Here is a 24,162-nt window from a genome sequence, read left to right as displayed (position 1 = left end):
CTGAGCCGAACAGGCTCTGCGAGATTCCAACGAACGCTATTGTCAAGCTTTTCTAGCAGTCTCAGCTGCGCCGGAGTCCATGCAACATCTGCCGTGCTCTAGAACTCTGGAGTGTGCCGCAAGACCGGAATCTGAAAGCGCTTGCGCCCACTGAAAATCCAGTCCAGCAACGCCCCCAGGATCACAGCGCCCAGGAGCGGCCCCGCATAGTTCATGTTGAGCGCCGTAACCGGACGAATTGTGGGAAACGGCATCCAAGTAATGATGAAGAGGATGTAGCAGAGCGCATAGAGGTTGAAGAAAGCACCCCATCTCCCTAGCGTGAACGGGCCGAACTGGGGAGGATTATCTGAGAAACGCTTGAGGAAGAAGAACAGGATTGGGAAGAAATACGAGATGTACATCAGCAACGCTGGAAGAGAGAAGAAGGTGTTGAAGGCAGTCGAGGAGCCGATGTTGATGAGGGCTAGCAGTGAGAAGGTTGTGCCAACCAGAACCAACGCATTCAGCGGCATCTTTAGTCCGGGATGAACCTGCAACGCTGGTTAAGGAGTCGAGCTGATGACTGGAAGGATGGGCAACTCACATCTGCAAAGAGCTTCGAAAACGGAAGGCCATTGTCCCGGGAGAATGCCCAAACGAGACGAGAGGCGGAGGCAAGGACATTAAAGAATGCGATAAAGTAAACCACGCCCAGCATCGAGACGATGAAGTTAGTCGCTGGTTTTGAGCGGGTCGCTTGGTATAAAACTTCGATTATCGGGAGCGCCGTCGGTGTGTTTGCGACCTTGTTGATATCGCCGATTGTAAAGAGTAGACACAGGATAAAGATAAACTGCATCACGCTATTTACCGCGCAGGCCGAGATCATGCTGCGTGGTAATCGCGTACGCACTTCTTTGACCTCGTCGCCTGAGCTTTGGTCAGTTTCTCTTCCGACTGTTCTTGAGAAGTAGGCTAAGAAGACCCCGTTTGTACATACTCATGTGGATGACTGAGTCGAAACCTGTTCCATGATTCTGAGTGAGCAACTGCTATATCTGTTGAGGCGTACGTACATCAGAATGCTTACCTACGAGTGGCAAAGTTACAGTCAGTAATCCAATTCCCCACGCCACCCCGGGATTCGTCCACCCGCTAACGTCATGAGTCAAGGTGTTGAAGACGAAGCCCGGCGTGCTACGTTCGCCCAGCACAGCCAAGAGGGCAATGCAAACTACGAAGAAGACGATATGGCATATACTGCCAAGTGTTTGGAGGACGTCCACCATCTTCCTAAAATAGAGACTTCCGAGGAACGGCACGACGGTAAAACCCCAAATCAGTAGCGTTGTGTGCCAGCGTTGGGGCACATAGGATTCGGAATTGAAGATCGAGAGGCCCACTACGATCTGAGCAATGCCTGCGGGGTTGAGAATGCAACCGAACATCCAGGCAAAGACAGTAATCCACCCTGTGGGATGTCAATCTTAGATGCAAGACGTACACACCATGAGCATACCCTGCATCAGCCCCCAAAATTTGTTCCAGTGAGGCGCGAACTTAGCAGTCCACCGATATTGTGCACCGACGGAAGGGTCTCTGTGTTAAGTCACCGCCTGGCCCTTTGAAAGCTAATGTTGGATCTACATGGAAGCCATCTCCGCCAGCGAAGCAGCAACGATGTTTGAGCCGATACCCGCAAACAAGCTCCCGTAGAGCATTGCGGCAGGTCCACCGTTGAGGAGTGAGAATTGGAAGGTGAGCGCGACGGTCTCCCAGGAGGCTTGTAGTATGAAGCCGAAGTTGATGGCGGCGGGAAAGTTGATATATCTCTGTGAGGTTCTTAGCGGTTCTGTGCAGTCGCAAGTGGTCGGCTGGCAGAACGGTGCGCAACGCACCTCAAGGACGCCTTTGCCCTTTGCCCTGGGATTGAACGTGACATCTTCGCCCTCGATTGCTTCCTGGACCTCAATCTTGGGGATCTCCGTCTTCGCGGTTTTCTCGATGTCGTTGAGGCCCGTCATGGTCGAGGGTGAAGAGCAACACGTGCTGGGAAATTGAGAAAGCTGGGCGAACGAGGCTTATACTGAAGTAATTGGGTCTTAGTGCCCGAACATGTATCCACAGCTGTACCCAGGAGCTGTACCCAGGAGCCGGGCGGTTTAAAGACGGCTGGACAAAACGCGCTGCCGAGTGCGGATTGCATCAAGGTTTATCAGGTGCTGCCTGACCCAGCGGCAGCATGATCCTACAGCCATTCGCAAATGTCCACGCAAGTGCGGCATGCATGGATGTGCAGGAGGCCAATTGTACAGGAAATTTACACGGCCGACTAGACAGAAGGGCCTCTACAGGGATGGCTGCTGCTGCATGTAGCCGAATAGACTGATGTGCCTACATATGTATGTTAATCGATTTGAGCTCCGCGAGCACGGGCTGGGAGGTAGTCTTCATCTCCGCTTTGCTGCTCCTCTGCTCGTCTATCGAAGATCCAACCCTATCAACGCACCGTAGCCGTGAACGCATGAGAGCGCATGAGGGAGTGCTTTCGGACATCCCCGCGCTATCGCTCAGCCAATCTGGGCTCTTGCGGCCCGATCTCCTTCCCGACGCCTTGGGGAACTGATCTAACTCGCAGTCGCTGATTTGCTGCGGGTAACAGGGTTTTGACGGGCCTGTCTCGTAGAGCTGGTGCTTTGGATAGCCTCTTTAACACTCCAAAGCGACCACGGTATCCGTGACTTTGGCAAAACCCCAAGATCTGTATGAACACAGTGTCAAATCGACCAGCGTGGTTCTTCGGTTCTCGAAGAGACTGAAATCTGGGTATGGGCTGCAAGAGGAGCACCTGGCACCCCGCCTACGAAAGTGCGCCTGACCTTGTCCTTATCTGTCTCATCTGCAGACGCATGTGCAGCAGACATTGTTATGAGAAAGGCCAGCCCGTTCTTTTTCTAACGCTAGTGGCTGAATAGTCCTGGGCGAAGAGAATGAATATGAATGATTCAAGCATGGGCAGAATGACTGTTACCCCAGATGACTATTGATGATTGACATGTATTGCAAACATGGCCTCAGTCTGCCACATACGGCCATAGATCAAAGAGAACTGGGTATCCCGTCCGCTCTGCCCTCACATAAGCCTTGAATCGGTAGATTAGTAGTTAGATGGGTGACCACTAGCGAATACCTACTGCTGTATGTTTTTGGCATTCTCATTGTGACTTTCAACCAAAGTCTTGTGTGGCGATTACGTGTTGTTACTTTTTGAAGAAAATTCGTTCGGACTGCATTGTACGGAATACCATCAAGCCTTTCCATAGATTGGAATTTCCGCCGATGTAATATTGAAGAAGATCACTTAGACGCTACAACGTAGCTCTCAATTTGACATTCATCTTTTGGAAAGTCCCACATTCCATACAGCGGCAAACACACTCAGAAAGGCCGAGCTCATTCCTCACCCATCACAACGCCGCAATACCAATCACACCCGCAAACAGCCCTACCAACCCTCCAACAGCCACGCCCCTTCGTTCCGCCGCACCCGTGAACGAAGCTGGCGTCGCAGAAGTCGCGTTGCCCGTAGCGTTGCCGGCAGAGTACGACGCAGCAGCCATTCCCGAGCTCAACGTAGCCGTGACAACAACCCCGCTGATGCTGGTACGCGTGGTAGTCGTCATGATAGTAGCACCGTAAGCATCAGTAGACATTGGCGCCTCTGTAGCAGCGATCGATGCCGCCGGGGCCTCCTCCGCCGCGGGAGCAGGGGTCATGGCGGCCGGTGGAGCGGCGGCGGGAACCGCGATGGGGACGCCGGCTGCGGCGCAGGCTTCTGTGGCGGCTTTCATGACGGCTGTGGAAGCAAGTTAGTCTCCGATGTAGAAAGTAGGGTAGTAAGAAGTGTCAGAACGTACCGGCTTGATCCTCAGCGGAGCAGCCGGTCTGGATGCACGGTTGGACTTTGGGGATCAGGTCCGTCTTGCTGCAGTGGCAGGCGAAGTCTGTGAGGGAGCTGCAGCCGTCGGAGGTGAGGGCGCCGAGGAAACATTGGAGCTGGAGAGCAGAGTAATTAGTACGACGTGGAACTTGCGTGAGTTGGACACGTTCTTACTGCGCATGTCGGGATATTGGGAAGCTGAGCAGAAGCCACAGTGGCCAGAAGAGCGAGTACGGTAAAAGTCTTCATGCTGGGTCGACTTCTCACAAGCACAGAGGTATACTCGAGTAGATGTTTGTGAGGTGTCAGACGGAGTGGTGATGCTGAAATGACGGGGAATCGTGGTAAACCCTTCAAGGGATGATTTCCTTGCTGGTTGGGTGAGGCCTGAATGTTGACGCACGACGTAGCTTATGAAAGAAATTCTTGCCGCAAGCGGCAACCTTAGCGCCACGCTGCGCTCGGGTTCACACCTAGCAGTCCTCCGCGGACAAGGCCGTATAACAAGCGTGCCATTGTGGAGCTGCGGGAAATGCGCGGCTGTAGCCAAGGGCAACAAACGTGGTATGAGTACCGCAAGCGGACAAAACGAGACATGTAGACCAGCAGGTCTGTCATTCATTGAGATTACCGAGCACAAAATTAATAGCGTGAATGACTGGTGAGACGGTAATATCTGCGTGCTTGATGCATACTGTTCATCCTCCGCCGTGCCAACATAGAGGCTGGTGGAGAGGAACGCAACAACGCTAAATATAGCTAAGGAACTGTATAGTCCTTACATGCTGCAAGGGGCAGCGGGCAAGACCGATTAGGAAGTTCGACAGCAGGAAACGCCGCCAGCCTCGACAAACCGTGGGCTTCATGATCTAGACCGTACGCCATGTCCCCTTGGCTCGGTAAGTGACTGGCTCAGCTGTTGACTCAGTTGCGATCCTCTCCTCGTGCCTAAACTCTGGCCCTTGCGGAAGAATGTGGAAACTCTTTGCAAGAACGTAAAGTAATCACCATTTTTCTTAAGGAATGCAGGACAGAATAAATAAGAAAGGGCGTAAATACAGATGCGGCCGTCTGGATAGCTCTGACAGGTTTCGACTCGCCTCATCTGATAAGTTCAGCTTCGACGAAGGGCACAGGTTGGTGGAAAAGTACTCGGAACACGAGATAAGTTTCGAGAAAGATAGACTACCAGCACTCTCCGACCTGGCTAAGCATTTCCAAGAGCGGATGAAGTACCGTTATCTGGCCGGTCTATGGGAAAGCGATCTCTGTAACGAGCTGCGCTGGCGAATCGAAAGTCTCCACGACCGCTCGACACCCGATAGTTCTGGGCGAAGGACAGCCAGGACTGTAGATTACATAAGCCCATCGTGGTCTTGGGCTAGTGTTACTGGGACTTTCCAGATGCTTTATCAGTTTGACGGATATCAAACCTCTAAGATGGATAGCCGCCACATTCGCTTGTTAGAAGCAGTGTGCAAACCTCTCGGGGACGATCCGACCGGACAGGTAAAGAAAGCTTATCTCAGAATCACGGGTCGCATTGCACCGTGTCGACTGATTTATCCACAAAGCAATGACGATAGTCAGGATAAGTTTGGCCGTCTCATCGATACTTTCGGCACACAGGAAGAGTGTCCAAGTAATTCTTTCGTCCTGCGCTCCCAGGAGGGTGATATCGCTTTTCTTCCAGACTACCCACTCAACCAGAAAGGAAGGGACTGCACCGAGGAAGGAGAACGGCTGTTCTGCTTGCGGCTGGGAAACTCCTGCATGAAGGGAAAAGGTACGTGCAACCAAGCGGTAGGCGGCAACCAGAGTATACGACAATGGTCCCCACCTCAAGACACGGCGATCTGCTCGTCCTCCGTTATTTGGATTCACACGTACCGGAAAGGAGCTTTTACGCCGACAAGGCGGGCTCCCCTGTCGAGGAGCGTTGGATGTACACCTTTGAGAGAGTCGGCTTGGTTCCGCATTTCCGCATTAGCGAGGAGAGAGAAGTGAAGCTATTTGAAGGAAGAAATGAGCTTCTCATGAAAATCATTTGAGATATTGATTGGACATATGCACGACCACAAGGATCATGTCATAGGGCCCCCATCAGTTTCAATTTTTCCCGTATTCCTGCAAGTCCTCCTAGGTTCATGGATCAAGCATGTTAATAGACGCCTTCAGAAAGAAAGCTTTTTAACAAGCAGAGTGAATAATGCGTCTATTCGTTGGAATGGAAGAGAGTTTTACATGTATCGATGAGCGCCAAGCTTACGGTATTAAATCTGCGGGTAAGAAATACGGTACGCAGTGCGGTACCAGTAGACGTTGATTGCGCTTTGTATGTATCTGATATCTTCAGTTGTTGCGCAAAGCCCATTCCCGTTTATATCGGACCCGCTCCTCAATCCAAGACCTAGGTTTAGTGACACACGCTGACACCTGAACCTCAATTCTGACGCCATTACCTACCTCTCAACCGCCGCGCGCCCGCCCTCACTCGCCAGAACCATGACCGAAATAGCTCCCTCAGCGCCTCTTTCGACCCCTAACCCAGAAATACTCCTCCGAACGTCTGCAAAACGTACGCGCGAGCTCTTCGCCTCCGACTTTGGCTCACTCTCCGGGCTTGAAAGCGCGAGCCAAACCGTCTTCTCCGTCGCGCCCGCGCAGCCCTCACCCCTCGAGCTCGCATCTCGCACCAGCCTCTCCTCCCGTATCCGCAGCGAATATGCAGACGCCACAGAGCTTCCTCCTGCGCTCGCGCAGAAACAGGCCTCCGCAGCCGCGATGGCAGCCGCGCGACGGAAAAAGCCTCGAAATCAGGATGAGGCGCCTTTAGACCCCAAGATAGTCAAGATGATCGAGGGCATATCAGAAAAGTCAGAGCAGGCAAAGAGCGCGGGCATATCAAACGCGCTCACAGTGCGCGCAAGGGGTGCTGGAGCTCTACCGCCGAACGCAAACGGGCCGACTCCGCAGAGAAATACACCCTCCTCGGCGCTGGTGCGGAAAGACACAGTACGACAAGCAAAGCCAGATTGGCATGCGCCATGGAAACTGATGCGCGTCATCTCTGGGCATCTCGGCTGGGTGCGCGCTCTCGCTGTGGAGCCCAACAACCAGTGGTTCGCGTCTGGAGCCGGGGACCGCACTATCAAGATCTGGGATCTTGCGTCCGGGACTTGCAGGCTCACGCTGACCGGCCATATCTCCACGGTGCGCGGCCTCGCCGTATCCGACCGCCACCCGTACCTCTTCTCCTGCGGCGAGGACAAGATGGTCAAGTGCTGGGATTTAGAGACAAACAAAGTCATAAGACATTACCACGGCCATCTCTCAGGCGTCTACACCCTCTCCCTCCACCCAACCCTCGACGTCCTCGTGACCGGCGGCCGCGACGGCGTCGCCCGCGTCTGGGATATGCGTACCCGCTCCAACATCCACGTCCTATCTGGGCACAAGGGCACGGTCTCTGACGTCAAGTGCCAGGAAGCCGATCCACAGGTCATATCATCCTCCCTAGACAGCACTATACGGATGTGGGATCTGGCAGCCGGCAAGACGATGGGAGTGCTCACGCATCATAAGAAGGGGGTTAGGGCACTGGCGGTGCATCCGAAGGAGTTTACGTTTGCGAGTGGCAGCACCGGGACGATAAAGCAGTGGAAGTGCCCGGAAGGGGCGTTCATGCAGAATTTTGAGGGGCATAATAGTATTATCAATACGCTGGCTGTTAATGAGGATAACGTGCTGTTTTCGGGTGGTAAGTCTACCTGGCAAAGCCATTCTGCAATGAGACGCTAACGGTTTGATAGGTGATAATGGTTCAGTCAGCTTCTGGGATTGGAAGACTGGACACCGATTCCAGAGTCTGGAGAGTATCGCTCAACCTGGCTCGCTGGATGCTGAAGCCGGGCTCATGAGCTCGACCTTTGACAAGACTGGACTGCGGTTGATTACCGGCGAAGCTGATAAGACTAGTAAGTTAGACTCACGTCTACTCTACATGTATACTGGATGCTAATCCTTTCTGCAGTCAAGGTCTGGAAGCCGGACGACGAGGCGACCCCGGAAACACATCCACTCGAGTGGAAGCCTACACTCGGCCGGCAGAAGTTCTGAGGGACAACGGTGTACTTAAGGAAAGCTATGTCTGGTAACTACAAGGATGAGGTTCTGCAAGCGGCTATGATGTGAGCCGCTCAGACCAGCAGCGGTTCCATTCATCTCACACGCCAAGAGATGATGACAGGAATGGATGGTGGCACATACCCAGCATTGCGCTCAGTCAAGGGGGTCGAATTGTAACGGAAAACGGAGCGTCTCAGCTGCAGCAAACGAGGAAGGATGAGAAGCGGGGACAAGAGCTCGGTAGCCGGACATGTCCCTGGCCTTCGATCGAGTGTGATTTGGATCTAGAAGCAGTATACCCAAACCAATGCAAGCAAGCAAACGCCATATCTGGGTATCATCTTCCACATAATCAGCAATTGCGCGACCAAATCAGCCTTCCCATACTCCTCAACCCCCAAGCCCCAAGCCCTTAACCTCAACATCTTCCCTCAACGCGAGCCTTACCTCCTCCTCCCCAACCGCCAACCTGACCCTCCCTACCCTCTCCCCCCTCCGACACTCCAACCCCACAACCCCCGCCTCCATCAACTCTACCGCCGCCCTCCCCATCCCCAGCGCCCTGGGCACCTTCGCCTCCAGCTGTTTCGCGCCTCGCGTCTTCGCCCCTCCACCACTCTTCTCCCTGTTCTCCTTTTCCGTCTCAGACGGTGCAGACCCTTCAGCCAGCAGATACTCATGCAAAGGCAAGAGCTGACTCATTAGGCCAAGCCGCCTCGCCTCGTCGACCACGTCGCCGAGCACGGCTTCGCTGATGCCGGTGCGGCGGATACGGGCGAGGAGGGCGGCGAGGAAGAGTTTGGAGGAGAGGGGGAGGGAGCGGAGGTGTTGTTGGAGAGGGCTGGAGGTCGCTTCGTGGATGGCGCGTTTGATGGTGGCGATTGTGACGGTGGGGATTGGCTTTGGTGGCGGGTCTTGCTGGGGTCCTGTGGAAGCCCTTGGTTTACCGCGGCCGGTCTTGCTGGGGGTGGCTGGCGCGAGGTCGTCAACATCGTCGTTGTCATTGTCAATCTCTTTGATCGAGAGTGCCTCGGTTTCGGCGATCTCGACAGCGCGCCGGCAAATGTCGAGAGCGCGACGCGCATCTCCAGATACGGCGGCTACTTTGCGGGAGGCGAACTGGATGGCGTCTGGGTGGACGATGTTTCCTGGTACGTTTGCGAGGCGCGACCGGATGATGGTGATCAGTTGCTCGTGCGTGTAGCCCGGAAACGTGATACGGGTCAAGCCCAATCGACTGCTGATCTTGTTCGAGAGCGTCCGCTCGGGCAGATCCATAGTGTTGGCCACAGCGAGCACGATCAGGCGGCTGTGGCGCAGGGAAGGCCAGTTGAAGAAGTTGTACATCACGCTTTGGTTCTTGGTGACGAGTTGGTCGAGCTCGTCCATTAGGACTACACACGGTACTCTTCTGGGACTGGGCGCTGAGAATTCACGCTCGAGTAGTTCGAGGGCGTGGGACGGGCTGACACGATCGCCTCGCAGGGCCTCCCAGAGTAAGGAGTAGGACTGGTGCGGGTCGGTGACTTTCATGCCATTGATCTCGACGAAGATGAAGTCGTCCAGTTCTTCGGCGAGTACAGATGCGTTGAGCTGCGCCACGACTTCTCGAACAGTAGCGGTTTTACCTGTGCCAGGCGTACCGGAGATGTAGATGCAGGAACCCGAGCCATCGGTTATTGCGGCTTCGAGGTGGGAGTAGACGGTGGAGAATTCTTCTTCTCGGCAGGGGAGCGTAGCGGGCACAGAGGAGACATGGAGTTGGGTTCTTGCAATCTGAAACGGGGAAGAGAGGGCGGATGGAGAGAGTACGCGGGTACCTAGGGGTGTGAACTCAAGAGGCTTCTTGAGCACGATGCGTTTGTGGGTTGGTGTCATGAACTTGCGAGGTGTAAGGTCTTTGCGTTTGGAAGTTGGTGTGCTTATACCATCGACTTTCCGGCGTTTGCGAGGCGTTTTTGGGACCCCCTCGTCTCCGTCCTCTCCGACGACGAATTCGTCGAGATCCTTTTTCTCGGTCTTGCGACGTTTGCGCGTCGCTTTGGTCTGGCTCTTGACTCGTTCCATAAGGGCAGCGATGTCCTCCTCACCATGATATATCTCATCCCACACGAATTCTTCTGTGTACGTTGCCGTTCTTGTGTTACACCCTCTTCTGCACACGAAGACCTTGCCATAGTCCTTGTGGTTGCGAGGGACCTTGCCGTTAGGAAACCTAGCGTGAAAAGCTTTTGGTGAGACAACTTGAGCGGTGCCGTTGACGGTGGTCAGTTCGTTATCGTCCCATGAGGGCGTGATGTACAATTCGTTCTGGGGGCCGTTAGAAACTGGTTCAAGTGCTTTCAGTGATCGCCTTTACCTCTAGCGCATCGTCCCGTTTCTTGACTTTATTGCGTATCTCCCTTGGTGTGGAGAACCACATGAAGTTGGCGTGCTTTTGCATCACTCCATTATCGTTCTCCTTCCATAAGAAATCACATATGATCCCCACCCATGCCTCGTTCCCGTCGGCCTTCAGAAGCACGGTATCTCCAATCCGGCAGGTGAATTTGCCCATCCGTGCTCCTATAATTTGTCTCCCGGTGGTAGGGGAAGGCGATGAAGCATGCCTCGCTCTCTTCTTTGTTGCACCATTCTGCTTTCCCAGCTGTTGTCCTGCATCGTTCTGCTCTTCCTCTTCGTATATCCACTCCCACGGGTAATCTTCCAGGCCCAACTCGTCGTCGGAGTCTTCCCTTGTTACTCCACCGCCATGCAGCCATTGCCTAGCCTTTTCGATTTTCGTCCGCTTGCGTGGCGGCGCCATTGATAGTCCTCGTTATCGTTTCGATATCACGAAGTGCCGTTGTGGAATCTGTGGCCGGACGACGGTGGTAGTCGGAGATTCTGGAGCGCGTTTCGCCGACGTGACTTTTCGTGGAGCGCGCCAAATGGGCTGCGTCACCTGCTGCCGCACAATCCTCGCAGCCTTCGTTCACTTCACACTTTCGCCCGCTCACTCTCTCACCCATCTCATCGCACGTATTGTGAAGCATTGACAACTGTGGCTCGAGGCAAATGCAATTGTTACTAGCATGGTCGGAGTGGTGGGTTTGAGAATTAGTAGTTGACGGAAAAGCATCTCCTTGAGCAGCGCACTCTATCAATCTTGACTCCCAAGCGCCATCCGAAAAGCTCCTTACCGCACCGAAAACCACTTGTAGCCGCAGAGAGGGATAGCCTTTCAGTGTAATTTACAGCTCAAAGACATCTTAGGCGATCGGTGCATTAGGGAGGTAAACCGCTGAACGTCTTTTAAGTTCTATTGTGCGAAATCACTCTAGCTGCTCTGCGATTAACAAGACCATGAGTCCAGTCTGATCGTGAATCTGGTGTTGAATAAGCTCAAGGAAAGTCGCGGCAACAGAGTTTTCAGATGGCCCTTGTCCGCGCAGTCGGGGATGGAAGCAACGGAGGTGACACTTCTGAGATAAGAGGCGGCAGACTACGCTTGAGCATAGATGAAGCTTTCACTACACTACAAACAGCTTACTACGACCATCGATTTCATCCGAGTCACTCTCGAATATCCCATCGTTCCAGCTTCGAGTTCGTGAGAAGAGCGGTACCACTACAAGATGCAGAGCCTCCCTACCGAGCAGATCATTATGCTCGACCGAGCAAGAAAACTAACCCTAACGACGCCGCTAACGCCCCGTATCCTTTTGAGATAACTCCTTAACGATAGTATGTCCGCTGCGCGCTGCAGGAACAAGTGGAGTGCCCATCCAAGCCTCCTACGGTAACCATATCGTTTTCCCACAACAACAGAAATTTTCATCATTCATCAACGCGAGTCGCTTTTGTTATCCTTGCTAGAAGTGCCGGGGAGGTGTCCCTGGCATAGACGCCGGTGTAGTTGGAAACAAAGACGCTGTCTCTGCTGGAGTTCCAGCCCGAGAGCGACCGAAGCACTCAGAAAGCGGCGGCGTCTACCAAATGATCAGTCACGGAAACGAAAGCCGTCGACACCGGGCAGCAAACTTACGTACATGGAGCATTGATTCTTGGTACGGATGCATGGCAGGTATGTCTATACCGGCCATACTGGCGTAGCTCATGCTAAACGGACTCATCTCCTCGCCGGCATACTTTCCGGGCTTTAGTGCTTGCATTGTCCCGGAGTAGACCGCGGGGTACTCGGACGACAGTACCGGTAGGTAATTGCCATAGTTCGGATACTCTGATGTCGTGACTGGTAATGACTGGTAGGTGGAGTGCTGGGAGTATGGCGGGTATGTCGTGCCATCCGGGTAGGTCGCGTACGAAAACAATGGCGGAGACGCCGACATTTGACGCGAGTAATGTTGGGCGTATGTACTCCGGTCGTCAGTGACTCCGGAGTACTGGCTGTAACACAACTCCGGCGTACGCCGACCCCGGTCTGTTATGTCGGATGCCTCCACAGAATGTTCCCGTGCATCGTCACGGGACCGCGAGTGTGACCGGTCAAGCTCTGCGGGCGTCTGCTCAGGCGAGGCAGAACTTGACGCGGCTCTCCGCTCCAGATCCTCGAGCCTCTTCTTTAGCTTTTTGCCTTCTTCCAGTCAGCACATGCTACTGATTCTATGTGAGCCTCAGCACTCACGGTAGTTTCGCTGAGCAATACGGTTTTGTATTCTTCTCCGTTCTGCTAGATCTGATATCTTCGTCCAGTCCTCATTTGGGTTTGCACTCGCACTGAAGGCACTGCTGGTCCCCGAATACCTGTTGTTCGTGGGGGCCGTTTGCGTGTAGGGATAGCTGGCGTGCCTGCGCATGGCGAGCAGATGTGTGGATGGTGCTGTATAGTTCAGTTCAATGTCAAACTTGAAGGTAGAGGTAGGCTGTGCAGAGAGAGAGGTCGAGGTATTATCAACAGTCAAGGGAGGAGGTCTGTCCCGGGGCAGCTGAGTATATTTATCAGCTCGAGCAGGCTGTCGCATCTCCGCAGACGTCGCTGCTTAAATGCAGGGCCCGACCCTGCTAAGCCAACCGCCATAGTGTGCATCTGTTGGTAGCGGTTGACAGGCCAATGATGCTTGGGCCTTATCGAGGAAGCTATTCCGGAATTTGGCTCGAGCTGCGAACAGAGCGCTGCAAAGGCCTCGTTTGGGGTCTGCAGGGCGGAGGTGTCGACGCCTGTCGTTCGCTTCTGCGAATGAGCGCGTGCAGGGGCCCCAAGCTTCGCGGCCGCAAAATAGCTACCAGTAACCTAAATCCGCAGGGCTGCATGGGCTGTACAAACTTACTCCGCACCAGGCTGAAGCACAAGAGCTGCATGTCGTCGTAAACTGCGGGATGGCTGAGGAGCTGAACGCCGGGGCCATGATGATGGGCCAACGGGACTAACGGTTACGACGGGGGCAGTGCATGAACGACTTGCGGCCTCCCAGTAGAGGCGGTAAGGCTGCGTGGATATGGTCACTCGCAAGCCATGTCTTGACCGCCAAGCGAGCAGCATCCATGCGCGCCTCAGTGCGATACGAGTGCAAGTCACATACTGCGAGGGATTTGTGGACTGCCCTGTTGGCGGCGCAATCCATACGCCGTAGTTTGGATATCTCCGGACTCGGCCGCTTGAACTGCACCCTCATCGCACGATCATTGAGGGGAACAGCATCGAGCGGCTGTCGCTACGTCTCTGAGCGTTGCCCTATCATGGGATAGACTGTTCGATAGGGCTGGATGACGATGCGGAGAGCCTCAGGAAGACCGACTTCTGCTATTGCAGGTAGATACTCAAATTACGCGCCCAAGAAGAGAAATCTAAAACTAGACACACCGCTCGAAACATGAGACATGGAGGGGCCGGGTGGATCAGGACGCTCGCACGCATGGCACTCGGAAGGGCCGAGCGAGTTTCCTGACACGCGTTATCTTCGTGCAGCTTGGCTGTTCACCGGCCGAGGGATCGCGATGGAGGAGGGATCTTGTACCCTGATGGAGGGATCCATGGACGTCTCGAGGGCAGGGCTTTGCGCTAGGTGCGCTTCGGGTTGGGCCCATATTAGCGGAGCTTTGTAAGCGACCTATCACCGCATGCACGGCTTCCTCCATTGTAGATGCGTCTTCGTCACACCACATTTTTACCTGCGCACACCATGAGCACTCACTCCTATCTCAAGCGACCTAGCTGCTTTGTCAAACAAGCATCTTATGCTGCACGGCATATCAGCCCTACGGGCAGGGCCCCTCACGGCACGTGTCCTATGGCTGACCGGGCAAGCTTTTGCTCGTCAGCACCTTCTTTCAATAGAACATTCCATGCCCTTGGGTTCCTTCTGTCATGATCTCTTGACCCATACCGCTTGCAGTAACTCGTTCCACTGCTTCTACTTCTTCCGTGTCGGTGCTGTCTGCAAAATAATCAGACCAGGAGCTGAACTGCCTCCGAGTCACAATACCTCGGTCATGCCGACCCCAGACTGTGTGATTTGTCAATGCTTCACGCGTAGCTGGGGATTTGGAGCCCCACTATCTGTCAGGTTGGCTGTCGTCAACATGCTTAGAAAGCTGCTGGCAAATCATCTCTCGGCTTCCGATATACTCCTCTCTGAAGCGAGTTGTGTAGTATTCTTCTGTAGCATCAGAACGCATGGATATCTTCTTGAGAGAAATTAGACCTGACCCATAGGTCCAATTCGGCTAAGGTCGAGTCGGCCGACGTTAACTCCGCGCTTATCCGCTGGATGCGTAATGCTCGACGTTAGGCAAATATCTTGGAGTAGTGCAGGGCTGTCCTCTGATACCTACTCCCAATGAAGATTCCGCAGTAACAGCTCCGGAGGTATGGAGTTTTCGTCAAAAAAAAAAGAGACCCCAGAAGGTCGACGCAGATGGATCTAGTGAGCGCCCAGATGAGAACCTTATCTCTCCCTATGCGACGGTCCGGGCTGTTAACGAAGTACACAGCCGGCTTCCTACGGATGTATCACGTATATCCGAGCGTATTGCGCGGAAGGGGCCGGACTGCAGCTAATTTGGGGTAATGCACAATAGCTTGAGAGGAATCCTCAGTCACATTCCTTCGTGTGGAACCTGAAACGGACTGATGGCGGTGTTCAAGGCCATCCATGATGTTCCAAAGCTGGTGCATCGCCCCCACGTGCCAGCGAAGTTATTTTGGGGGCTAAAGATCTGCATTTAGGCTCTTCGGGGCCGAATTGCGGCTACAACCGTGGCGCAATAGCCACCGCCTTGCGAGGCTTCCGCCTTGCTATCTTGCATTCGACGTCTGCTTTCTCAACAGAGGAACCGTGGTGTAAGGTTCACAATCCTAAATCTAAAACTGCCGTCCTTCGTCGTTTCAAGTGATAATTCCAGATCGGATACTCAGCATGGGCCTCTCACATAAACCGTCAATATGCGTGAAAGCTCCAACCGATGATGGAATAGACGCTCAGCATCTCAACAGTCTCAGTGTTTGTGCTTGAGCTTCGCCTGCGTCCCTTGATGTAAATGATTTTCTAGATCCGGATATCAGTGGTCAGATTCTGGTGTTTATCTCCACAATGTTAGGTGGTAGATCTGATATTTTCGTCTTTCACAGCATCACCACCCGGGAACACGACCACAACTAAAAGAAGCGATCATGCCTTTTGCACTCAGGTATCAAAGTGGTTTGTTCACAAGAGCAAAACCAAGTCTAGCCATATCGGACGACAAGCCGTTGAAGCCAAGTGGTGCACTTAGAGCCGTCGAGCGGCCAGACCGCTTCTTCAGAAAGCACTCTGCTTAAGCGACAGGCCTTACCGTCTGGCATAAACATCATGCTTTGCTAGTTGCACTGCCCCACCGCAGAGTTGTGAGCACATTATTGACGTCGACCGAGCCAGCAACATCGATGTTACCAAGGATGTTAAGTGTATTTGTGGTGAGAGGAGATGATTCGCATGCTCAATATCCTGTAAATGACTGCCCGGTCGTCGTAGAGATACATCGATTCGGGGGCTCATCGCTAATCCGTTTGATCCTTCACGGCGCAAAATAGAGACCTTTTCCCCTGTGGGGCGGTGTGCAAGCTGCGAGATCGCCTCCTGGACCCCAACGGGAGTCGCCGACCTGCTTTAAACCTTGAAATCCCTTCCAGAACATGGTATGCCGGCTCATAGTTCGCTGCGAAGCGCTGCTTAGCAGCTGAGGGTACAAGAGGCGGTGCATGCATGGAGAATCGAAGCGGTGCTTACACGCTACACTAGCTCTGACAGCCTAAACAGCTAGCTAGAGATCCTACTCTAACACGCAGGAAGTTTTGTCATCAATATTGTCAATCAGTTCAGTTGCCAAATGCATCTTCCGGCGGTCAGATTTGAGGAAGTGGAAGCTGCCGTCGGTCTCTAGGGGATCTGAGTTCTACGTTCCGCAATCTCACCCGAGACGTTTGACCCAACGCAGAGAAAGGCAGGTGTTTGGTATTGACGACAAAAGCTAGAGGGCATCTGATCACCGAAACTATGATAAAGGTGTGAGTCCGCAAGCGCTGAAGAATACGTCCGACCTATCCGCAGACCAAAACCTTCGCAAGAACATTTGCTTTCGGATATCCCGACCATGGCAGACCAGCAGAAATACAGTGGCAAACTTCGCGACGCGCATGTCCTCATTATTGGCGGCTCTTCCGGTCTCGGTCTCGGCATCGCTGAAGCCTGCCTCGAGCATGGCGCGAGAGTGACAATCTCATCCTCTCAATCGGCGAGGGTGCAAGATGCTGTCGCAAAACTGCAGAATGCGTACCCGTCCGCTGCATCGAAAGTTGCAGGTGAGACTTGCGATCTTGGAGATGAATCCACGATCGAAAAGGAGGTGAAGAGACTGTTTGAAAATGCTGGGAAGGTCGACCACGTCGTTTATACGGCGGGAGATAAGTTAGCGGTAATGCCGTTGGGTGAGATTACGATTGAAAAGGCGAAGCAAGCTGGTATGGCACAAACTGTGTTCCCAACACTCGAATATGCTAACCTGGTGTTCTCAGGCATGGTCCGCTTCTTCGGTCCGCTCATCGTCGCTCGCCATGCTAGCGAACACCTCACTCCCGGACCTCGCAGTTCCTTCACCTTGACGAACAGCTCCCTCTCTGAGAAGCCTATGCTCAATTGGACTGTCGTTGCCGCTTTTGGTGGCGGCATCAGCAGCATGACGCGAAACCTGGCGCTCGACATGGCACCTATCAGGGTTAATACCGTGAGCCCTGCAGCAGTAGATACTGAGTTGTGGTCAGACATCCCTGAGGATCAGAAGAACGGATGGTTTGAACAGTTGGCCAGCGCAACGACTACGGGGAGGGTAGGACAAGTAGGGGATGTAGTTGAGGCGTATCTGTATGCGATGAAGGATACAAATTTGAGTGGCAGTATTTTGAGTACCAACGGAGGGTTTTTGTTACGGTAAAGCTGTAGAAGGCTTTCGAGGTCGGGTCTGTACTTAGGTTGTCAACGTAAACTCCTCAGCGTTTGTTCTCGGCGTAATCTAGAAAAACCACTCACTAGTAGCTATCTACCCAGCTAGAGATCACCTAGCTGCGTTCTTTCATTCTTTCCACTTAGATCCCCATTGTCAAACCTTCTACTACTCTCCTTGCCTCCTCCCTAACTCCTGCAGCGATCTCCCCAGCCCCTTTCACTTCTCTAACTAACCCAACTCCTGTCCCCGCCCACATTGTCACCCGTCCGTTTGAACCATATCCCTTATCCTCCCTTTCTTCCGCCTCTTTATGCAGCTTTCTGATCTCCTCCAAGCTCATACCATTCGTATGATCTCGCCATGTCTGGCTAACCACACCCCTTCCATCATACGCCTCAGGCCATATATTCGGTCCCCTGAGAGTATCAAACAGTTTCGTCCGTACGGTGCTCTGCCCACCATCCAGCGTCTCCAATATCGCCTCCTGGTAAAGTGGATGCGGCATCATCACTTCCTTTGACGCAAGGAACCTTGTACCCATCACCACGCCCTGCGCGCCAAGTGCCAGTGCCGCAGCTACGCCCCGCGCGTCTGCAATCCCACCTGCGGCTACGAGCGGTATGTCCCCGAATCCGGCATCGGCAAGCGCGTCTGCAGCTTCGGGAAGGAGGCTGATAACGCCTGCGCCCTTTTCGAAACCATGGCCGCCCGCGTCCGAGCCTTGGAGGACGAGCACGTCTGGGTGGGCGAGCCTGGCGATTTCCACACCAGCGGAAACAGAACCCGTCTGGATCCAAAGCAAAGTCTTCCCTCCCGTAGTTGCTCTGATCTGCTCGGCCCACGTAGCGTAATCGGCATGCTCCTGCGCCGCGAAGAGCCATACGCTATGAGGCTTCCACTTTGCAATCACGGGAAGCGCATCTTCCACCTTTACTGCGAAAGGCAGAAAGCCGACTCCAACAGGCAAAAGTCCCTCTTTGGTCCTCGAGTTCTCGAAGGTAGGTGACGCAGACAGGGCTGAGGCAGCTTTTGAAAGTTCGCGATCTAAGTCAGCCATATCGTACACCGCGCCTATAAAGCCCAGACCTCCTGCTGATGTGACGGCGGCGGCAATTGAACCGCCTGCAAAGCCGCCCATGGGCGCGTTGATGATCAGAGGCTTAGCGGTCCAGGGGACGAGAGAGTGGAGTGATGTTGTCATTTTAGAGGATTGTGGGAGGAATAGAGTATGGTTTGAGCTTTCCTATCTGCTAGAAGCACGGAGCGATCACGAAACGACGACCGGAACGAGGATGATAAGGAAGACACAATATAAAGGCGATGATGGAGCCTAAATATGGTGTGAGCAAGGACAGCTTGTTCTGGACAAGACCTACTTGGTGCACGTGAGTTCGTGACCCTGCCTACTTGGATGTACGTAGTCTGAAACTTGCTAAATTGTAAGCGTCTTACTTGCGAGCCTGCCACGCCTGCGTCGTAAGTCCAATGCCCTTGGCGCTCCGGTGTTGAAGACACCGACTTTTGGTGCCTCCCGTTCAATGCTGCACAGCCTGCAGCGGTCATCAGTCCAAGCTGATAAGTAAATCCAAACCTCAATCAAAATCGTGATCAATCAACGGCCACTTGCTGCACCCTTGACTTAGGTTACAATAATATACAGTGGCTCCGGTGTGTACGTCCCATCCTTGTGCAAATCCTATAACCACCCCCAATCATCACCATCTTGATCACTCACCAATCTCAGATGCAACCGAGGTGATACGACTCAACGACAGCGCTTTCATCCTTGCTTCCAGGCCGTAGCTTGCTGACCCGCAGCAGACGAGCACCGTTTGCACGCGGCGAAATCCAATCGGATCGCCCCATATGAAGACCGGCCGCTCCGCAAGCGAGATGTGGGCTGACTGTACTCTGTAGAACAACTTCCTAGCGAGCAAAATGTCTCTCTACAACGGTTGTCCATGTGTATTTTCTTGCTATCTTCGAGGTGGGAGCGCGGTTCAACTGCCCTATCTCGAGTTCCCCTGTTTGTCTCACTGCATGACAATTTCAATACCTCTCAAGCAAGCATGATGAAGTGTCATCCAGTCGACTCGCCACTTATAAGCCCATGTGCAGCGTGAAGGGGGCCAAACGGTATGCTTCTTCAGCTAGTCCGAGCTCAAATCAAGGTGTTATCACCGCTAGAACCTGGTCCCCGGATTTAACTAGCCGTCACTTGCAGACTTCATGAAGAGTATAAGTTTGCTCAATCTCCGCAAGATATTGCAGTGACTATCAGACACTTAGCACTCAAAGAGACAAACAACTACCATTATCTCAACCCACCACCGTAAAAAATGGCTTCCCAGGTCCCCGCCTACATCGAGAATCGGCTATTCATCAACGGCGAGGTATGACACAACCCCATCTTGCCATAAAGACATGACATTGACGCAACTTCCCAGTTTGTCAAATCGTCGAGCGGCAAAACATTCGATCTGAAATCGCCTTATTCGCACGACGTTGTAGCCCAAAGTGGGTAAAGCCTGCAAGCCATATTCTCATTGCACTAAAACGCTAACAGGTTCGCAGTATACGAAGCGACCGAAGACGACACCAACAAGGCAGTTGCCGCAGCCAAAGCCGCCTTCCCCGCATGGCGCGATCTTGAGCCAAGTGAACGAGGAGCCTACATCGGCAAGCTGGGTGCTCTAGTTGCCGCTGCTCATGGCGAGCTGGCCACCCTTGATGCGCTCTCCATGGGTCGTCCGGTTTCCTCTTATTTCGATGGGTACTTCGCTGCCAGCGTCTTCAACCACTACGCGGAAGCCGGATACGCCGCCAAAGGTGAGACCAGCTTGAATGCCAAGGGATTCATGAACCTGGTGCTTCGACAGCCGATCGGTGTCGTTGGCGCTATCATCCCGTGGAACGTGCCGGTCATCTTGTTCGCGCATAAGGTTGGGCCAGCCCTTGCTGCGGGCTGCACGATTGTGCTGAAGAGCTCCGAGAAAGCGCCGCTTTCGGTAAGAATCTTGTCTGTGTGAAGTTACAATCGCATCTGCTCACTCCTCCTAGTCTCTCAAGCTGGCTTCGCTTGTCAAGGAGGCCGGGTTTCCCCCTGGTGTCGTAAATGTAATCTCAGGCTATGGAGCACCCGCTGGCACGACCCTCTCCTCCCACATGGACGTCCGTGTCATCAACTTCACCGGCTCCGGTGCAACCGGGCGCCTTGTACAAATCGCAGCCGCAAAGTCAAACCTGAAAAAGGTCGTGCTTGAGCTGGGCGGTAAATCGCCCGCCATCATCTTCTCCGACGCGGACGTCGAGCAAGCCGCCATCGAGACCGCCGCAAGCATGCGTCTCCTGAGCGGCCAAGCCTGCATCGCCAACTCACGCATCTACGTCCAGGATAGCGTGGTTGACAAGTTCAAGACCGCATTCACGCAGCACTTCAGCGCCACGCACATCGGAGATCCGCTCGACCCGGCCACGAACCACGGACCTCAGGCCGACGAGATCCAGTTCAAGCGCGTCATGGAATACGTCAAAGCCGGCAAGCAAGGCCTCGGAGGCCTCTCCGCCGGCGGGAATGAGGTCAAAATGGCCGGCGGCAACGGATTCTTCATCGAACCCACCATCTTCACCGACGTTCCTGAGGATGCGAAGACGCACAAGGAAGAAATCTTCGGACCCGTGGTACACATTAATGTGTTCACAACCGAGGCTGAGGTCATTGCTAAGGCTAATGACTCAGAATATGGGCTCTATGCGAGCGTATTCACCCAGGATGTCGGTCGCGCCATGAGGATGGCCAAGGCTCTGGAGTCCGGAACTGTTGGTATCAACTGTACCTCTCCGACTATAAGCCATGATATGCCGTTTGGTGGGTACAAAGCTAGTGGGTTAGGGAGAGAGGGGTTTGGATGGAGCTTAGATCATTATTTGGAGACCAAGAGTGTGCTGATTCGCGTCAAGGAGGAGTAGATACTTGTGGTAAAGAACTTTAGGTTGCTACGGGTTTCTTTCCTACAATTTTCTGTATGGGCATGCAGAAGATGAAATATCAAGCTTGTATATCTAAAGGAGCCCGCCTTCCATAATGACGCTGATATAGTCCTTGTTGGATGAAAGTGTTCCAAACATAATTTGCCGGAGTCTCAGACAGTTGGCGAGTCAGTGCAGCCTCAACACTTCCCTTGGCGCTTGGTGCCGGAGCGGATTCCCGCTGGCCGAGACCCTCAATACAGCAACGAACTGATTACAGAGCGACTGTCAAGGCTTTCATCCTCGTTGCACTCTAGCCTGCACAAGTTCTCAAGGAAAACTGGTCAAAGAGGAGCCATGATGAGTCAAACCCTAGATCTTACAATCAGTATCTGAAGCAGCAGCCCAGGGAGGCTAGAATGCAAGACCGAGATATGACGTTTATAGGATCTCGTGAGAGGTTTTGAGATGCTTCCGAGGGTAGACACATACGTGGGCCGCGATCTGAGTTCCGGCAGAATGGCCGAGATGGACAATCGCACTCGGTCCAGAGACACTTCCCATTCTGAAGATGTGTTCGAAGAAAGGCAAGAGATACGAGCAGGCGGCAACACCGCATAGTTTTCCAATCAAACCAAATGTGGATCCCGGAGAGAGTCATACCGACCTTACTGGCGAGTCTCCCGAGACCGAGAGGGGCGAGACGGATTTTAGATTGGATACTACTGTGCCTAATATTTGACTATGTTCGGGTGGAGGACATTCTGGTAATCCATGCCGCGTTAACTAGTCTAGTCAACGGACTCCGAACATTAAGTCATCATCGTGCACTATGAACCTGAAGACCATAGCCAATGGAAATTCTTACTTCACAGCGGACGTGGTTACAAGAGGCTTATGGTTCATTCATTTTATAAGAGATTTCTTGATCTCCCAGCCTTCCAAGGTTTAGCGAAGCGTTACACTCGCAGGCTACAGCCAACAAGAGATGCTATAGTGGCTAGGACTGAACTGAGCTTATCCAATAGAGGCTCAGTATGAGCCCGCTGTGAGACCAAGCTTCCGAAATAGAGAGCGCCCCACGCTTTTAGTAGCAGACCGGACCTCCCGTATCTAGGTCTATGTTCAGTAGGACATGCCAAAACGGCGCAGTACCAGCACCTTATTCACATCTATATCTTCACACTGCAAGACATTAGCATTGCTCTCAAACAGTCAGACAGGAGACCAGAACCCCAAGAAAACTTACCTCCAAGGATGTTCCTCGTCCCCATACTGAATCCCCTCAATCCAGTCCTTCATCCTCTGCGCCACGGGCCCAGCCTCCTTCCCCTCTTCCAATCCACAATCCACCAACCGCCCTCTCCAGCTGATTTTCCTCACCGGACTCACCACCGCGGCAGTGCCCGCCCCAAAAATCTCCAACAGCCTCCCCTCATCCGCCGCCTCCGCCAGATCGCGCATCGTGAACTTCCTCTCCTCGACCTTCCATCCCTCCTTCGTGAGCCTCTCCCTCGCAAGCGCCAAGATAGAATCCCTCGTCACGCCCTCCAAGATCGTCCCATCCAACGGCGCAGTCAGCAGCTCATTCTGCCCCGTCTCCTTGTTCTTCATCGCTGCGAACAGATTCATCGTCCCGACCTCCGTGACATACTCCTCCTCGCCAAACAGCCACAGATTCTGGTGGAAGCCCCGGCTCGCGGCCTGCATCTGCGGCACAATGCAGGGCGCGTAGTTGGCGCCGAGTTTCTTGTCGCCCACGCCGCCAGGCCACGCACGCACGGCGTAGTCGGTCGCCTCCAGCGACACCGCCTTGAAGCCCGTCGGGTAGTACGGGCCCACGGGCGAGGCGATGACGTACAGCAGCGCGGAGCCCGGCGGGCCGACGCCGAGGGTGCGCTGCGTGCCGATCATGGTCGGGCGCAGGTAGAGCGAGTAGCCGCGGGCGCTGGGGATGAATCTCTCGTCCAGCTTGACGAACCTCGAGATCAGGTCTGTCAGCGCGGCGCCGTTGAAGGTGGGCAGCGCGATACGTGCGGACGACTTGTTCAGCCGCGCCATGTTCCTGTCCGGCCGGAAGAGTCGGATGTGGCCGTGGGAGTCTTTGTAGGCTTTCATGCCCTCGAAGCACTCGAAGGCGTAGTGGAAGACGCAGGTTGCGGGGTCGAGGGAGAGGTTCTGGTAGGGCGTTATGCGGGGCGCGAGCCAGCCTTCGGAGGCGGTCCACTCGATCGAGAGCATATGGTCTGATGGAGATATTAGTAGAGTTCTTGGGGCTACCTGGTGGTCTCGTGCGCGGGGGAGACGGCGGTACCGGTGAAGTTGCGCCCGAAGACAAGCTCTTCTGGCGGGAGGAGGTCTTTTGGCGTGGTGGTCTTTGCTACAGAGAGCTTCGAGGGTTCAATGCCTGCGAGCTTGGGGTCTGACTCCGTGTCTATCTGGAGGCTGTATGCTCGCCGACATCGCTGCGCTGCGATGTGTCTGAGGAAGGCGGGGGAGCGGCGGGGGAGAGCGTTGAGGGCAGAGAGCAGGGCCGAGGGCCGTGGTTGCAGCATTGTGAGGGCTGGTGGAGGCGGGAGGAGGTCAATTGGCCTCTGGGGGGAATATATACTACTTTGTCGCAAGGATGACTGGTGGAGGGCGCATATTGACGGCCTCGGCCAGCGGGAGTCCGCGCCGGAGCCAAGCCTGCACTGACTCGCCGACTTTCAGAGACTCCGACG

At 53.9% G+C, this 24,162-nt stretch overlaps 9 protein-coding genes across 9 annotated transcripts; 3 read left to right on the top strand and 6 right to left on the bottom strand.

Moving 5' to 3' along the window:
- Positions 1-98: 98 nt before the first annotated feature.
- W97_00416 (uncharacterized protein) lies at positions 99-2,006 on the bottom strand (the record flags this gene model as incomplete). Its single annotated transcript, XM_007778331.1, has 7 exons — positions 99-533; positions 587-912; positions 983-1,006; positions 1,073-1,453; positions 1,502-1,581; positions 1,630-1,814; positions 1,881-2,006. The coding sequence occupies 7 exons, from the start codon at positions 2,004-2,006 to the stop codon at positions 99-101; spliced, it is 1,557 nt and encodes a 518-aa protein (XP_007776521.1).
- A 1,443-nt stretch (positions 2,007-3,449) lies between these two features.
- On the bottom strand, positions 3,450-4,171 carry W97_00415 (uncharacterized protein; the record flags this gene model as incomplete). Its single annotated transcript, XM_007778330.1, has 3 exons — positions 3,450-3,838; positions 3,900-4,038; positions 4,097-4,171. The coding sequence occupies 3 exons, from the start codon at positions 4,169-4,171 to the stop codon at positions 3,450-3,452; spliced, it is 603 nt and encodes a 200-aa protein (XP_007776520.1).
- Positions 4,172-6,427: 2,256 nt separating this feature from the next.
- On the top strand, positions 6,428-8,041 carry W97_00414 (pre-mRNA-splicing factor prp46; the record flags this gene model as incomplete). The annotated part of the gene is made up of 3 exons (XM_007778329.1): positions 6,428-7,682; positions 7,735-7,899; positions 7,956-8,041. 3 exons carry the CDS (start codon positions 6,428-6,430, stop codon positions 8,039-8,041), a joined length of 1,506 nt encoding a protein of 501 aa, XP_007776519.1.
- A 399-nt stretch (positions 8,042-8,440) lies between these two features.
- Positions 8,441-10,856, bottom strand: W97_00413 (uncharacterized protein; the record flags this gene model as incomplete). The annotated part of the gene is made up of 2 exons (XM_007778328.1): positions 8,441-10,360; positions 10,410-10,856. 2 exons carry the CDS (start codon positions 10,854-10,856, stop codon positions 8,441-8,443), a joined length of 2,367 nt encoding a protein of 788 aa, XP_007776518.1.
- Positions 10,857-12,004: 1,148 nt separating this feature from the next.
- W97_00412 (uncharacterized protein) lies at positions 12,005-12,849 on the bottom strand (the record flags this gene model as incomplete). The annotated part of the gene is made up of 3 exons (XM_007778327.1): positions 12,005-12,021; positions 12,078-12,626; positions 12,678-12,849. The coding sequence occupies 3 exons, from the start codon at positions 12,847-12,849 to the stop codon at positions 12,005-12,007; spliced, it is 738 nt and encodes a 245-aa protein (XP_007776517.1).
- A 3,772-nt stretch (positions 12,850-16,621) lies between these two features.
- Positions 16,622-17,458, top strand: W97_00411 (uncharacterized protein; the record flags this gene model as incomplete). Its single annotated transcript, XM_007778326.1, has 2 exons — positions 16,622-16,988; positions 17,043-17,458. The coding sequence occupies 2 exons, from the start codon at positions 16,622-16,624 to the stop codon at positions 17,456-17,458; spliced, it is 783 nt and encodes a 260-aa protein (XP_007776516.1).
- Positions 17,459-17,609: 151 nt separating this feature from the next.
- On the bottom strand, positions 17,610-18,671 carry W97_00410 (uncharacterized protein; the record flags this gene model as incomplete). Its single annotated transcript, XM_007778325.1, has 1 exon — positions 17,610-18,671. The coding sequence occupies one exon, from the start codon at positions 18,669-18,671 to the stop codon at positions 17,610-17,612; it is 1,062 nt and encodes a 353-aa protein (XP_007776515.1).
- A 1,138-nt stretch (positions 18,672-19,809) lies between these two features.
- Positions 19,810-21,439, top strand: W97_00409 (uncharacterized protein; the record flags this gene model as incomplete). Its single annotated transcript, XM_007778324.1, has 4 exons — positions 19,810-19,863; positions 19,918-19,987; positions 20,045-20,478; positions 20,531-21,439. The coding sequence occupies 4 exons, from the start codon at positions 19,810-19,812 to the stop codon at positions 21,437-21,439; spliced, it is 1,467 nt and encodes a 488-aa protein (XP_007776514.1).
- Positions 21,440-22,611: 1,172 nt separating this feature from the next.
- Positions 22,612-23,994, bottom strand: W97_00408 (branched-chain amino acid aminotransferase; the record flags this gene model as incomplete). Its single annotated transcript, XM_007778323.1, has 3 exons — positions 22,612-22,624; positions 22,689-23,685; positions 23,754-23,994. 3 exons carry the CDS (start codon positions 23,992-23,994, stop codon positions 22,612-22,614), a joined length of 1,251 nt encoding a protein of 416 aa, XP_007776513.1.
- Between the last annotated feature and the right edge of the window lie 168 nt (positions 23,995-24,162).

Source organism: Coniosporium apollinis, assembly GCF_000281105.1.
Source record: "Coniosporium apollinis CBS 100218 chromosome Unknown supercont1.2, whole genome shotgun sequence".
NCBI classification, from domain to species: domain Eukaryota; kingdom Fungi; phylum Ascomycota; class Dothideomycetes; genus Coniosporium; species Coniosporium apollinis.
Note: the sequence above shows the minus strand (reverse complement) of the source record. Positions and strands in the feature narration are given on the sequence as shown.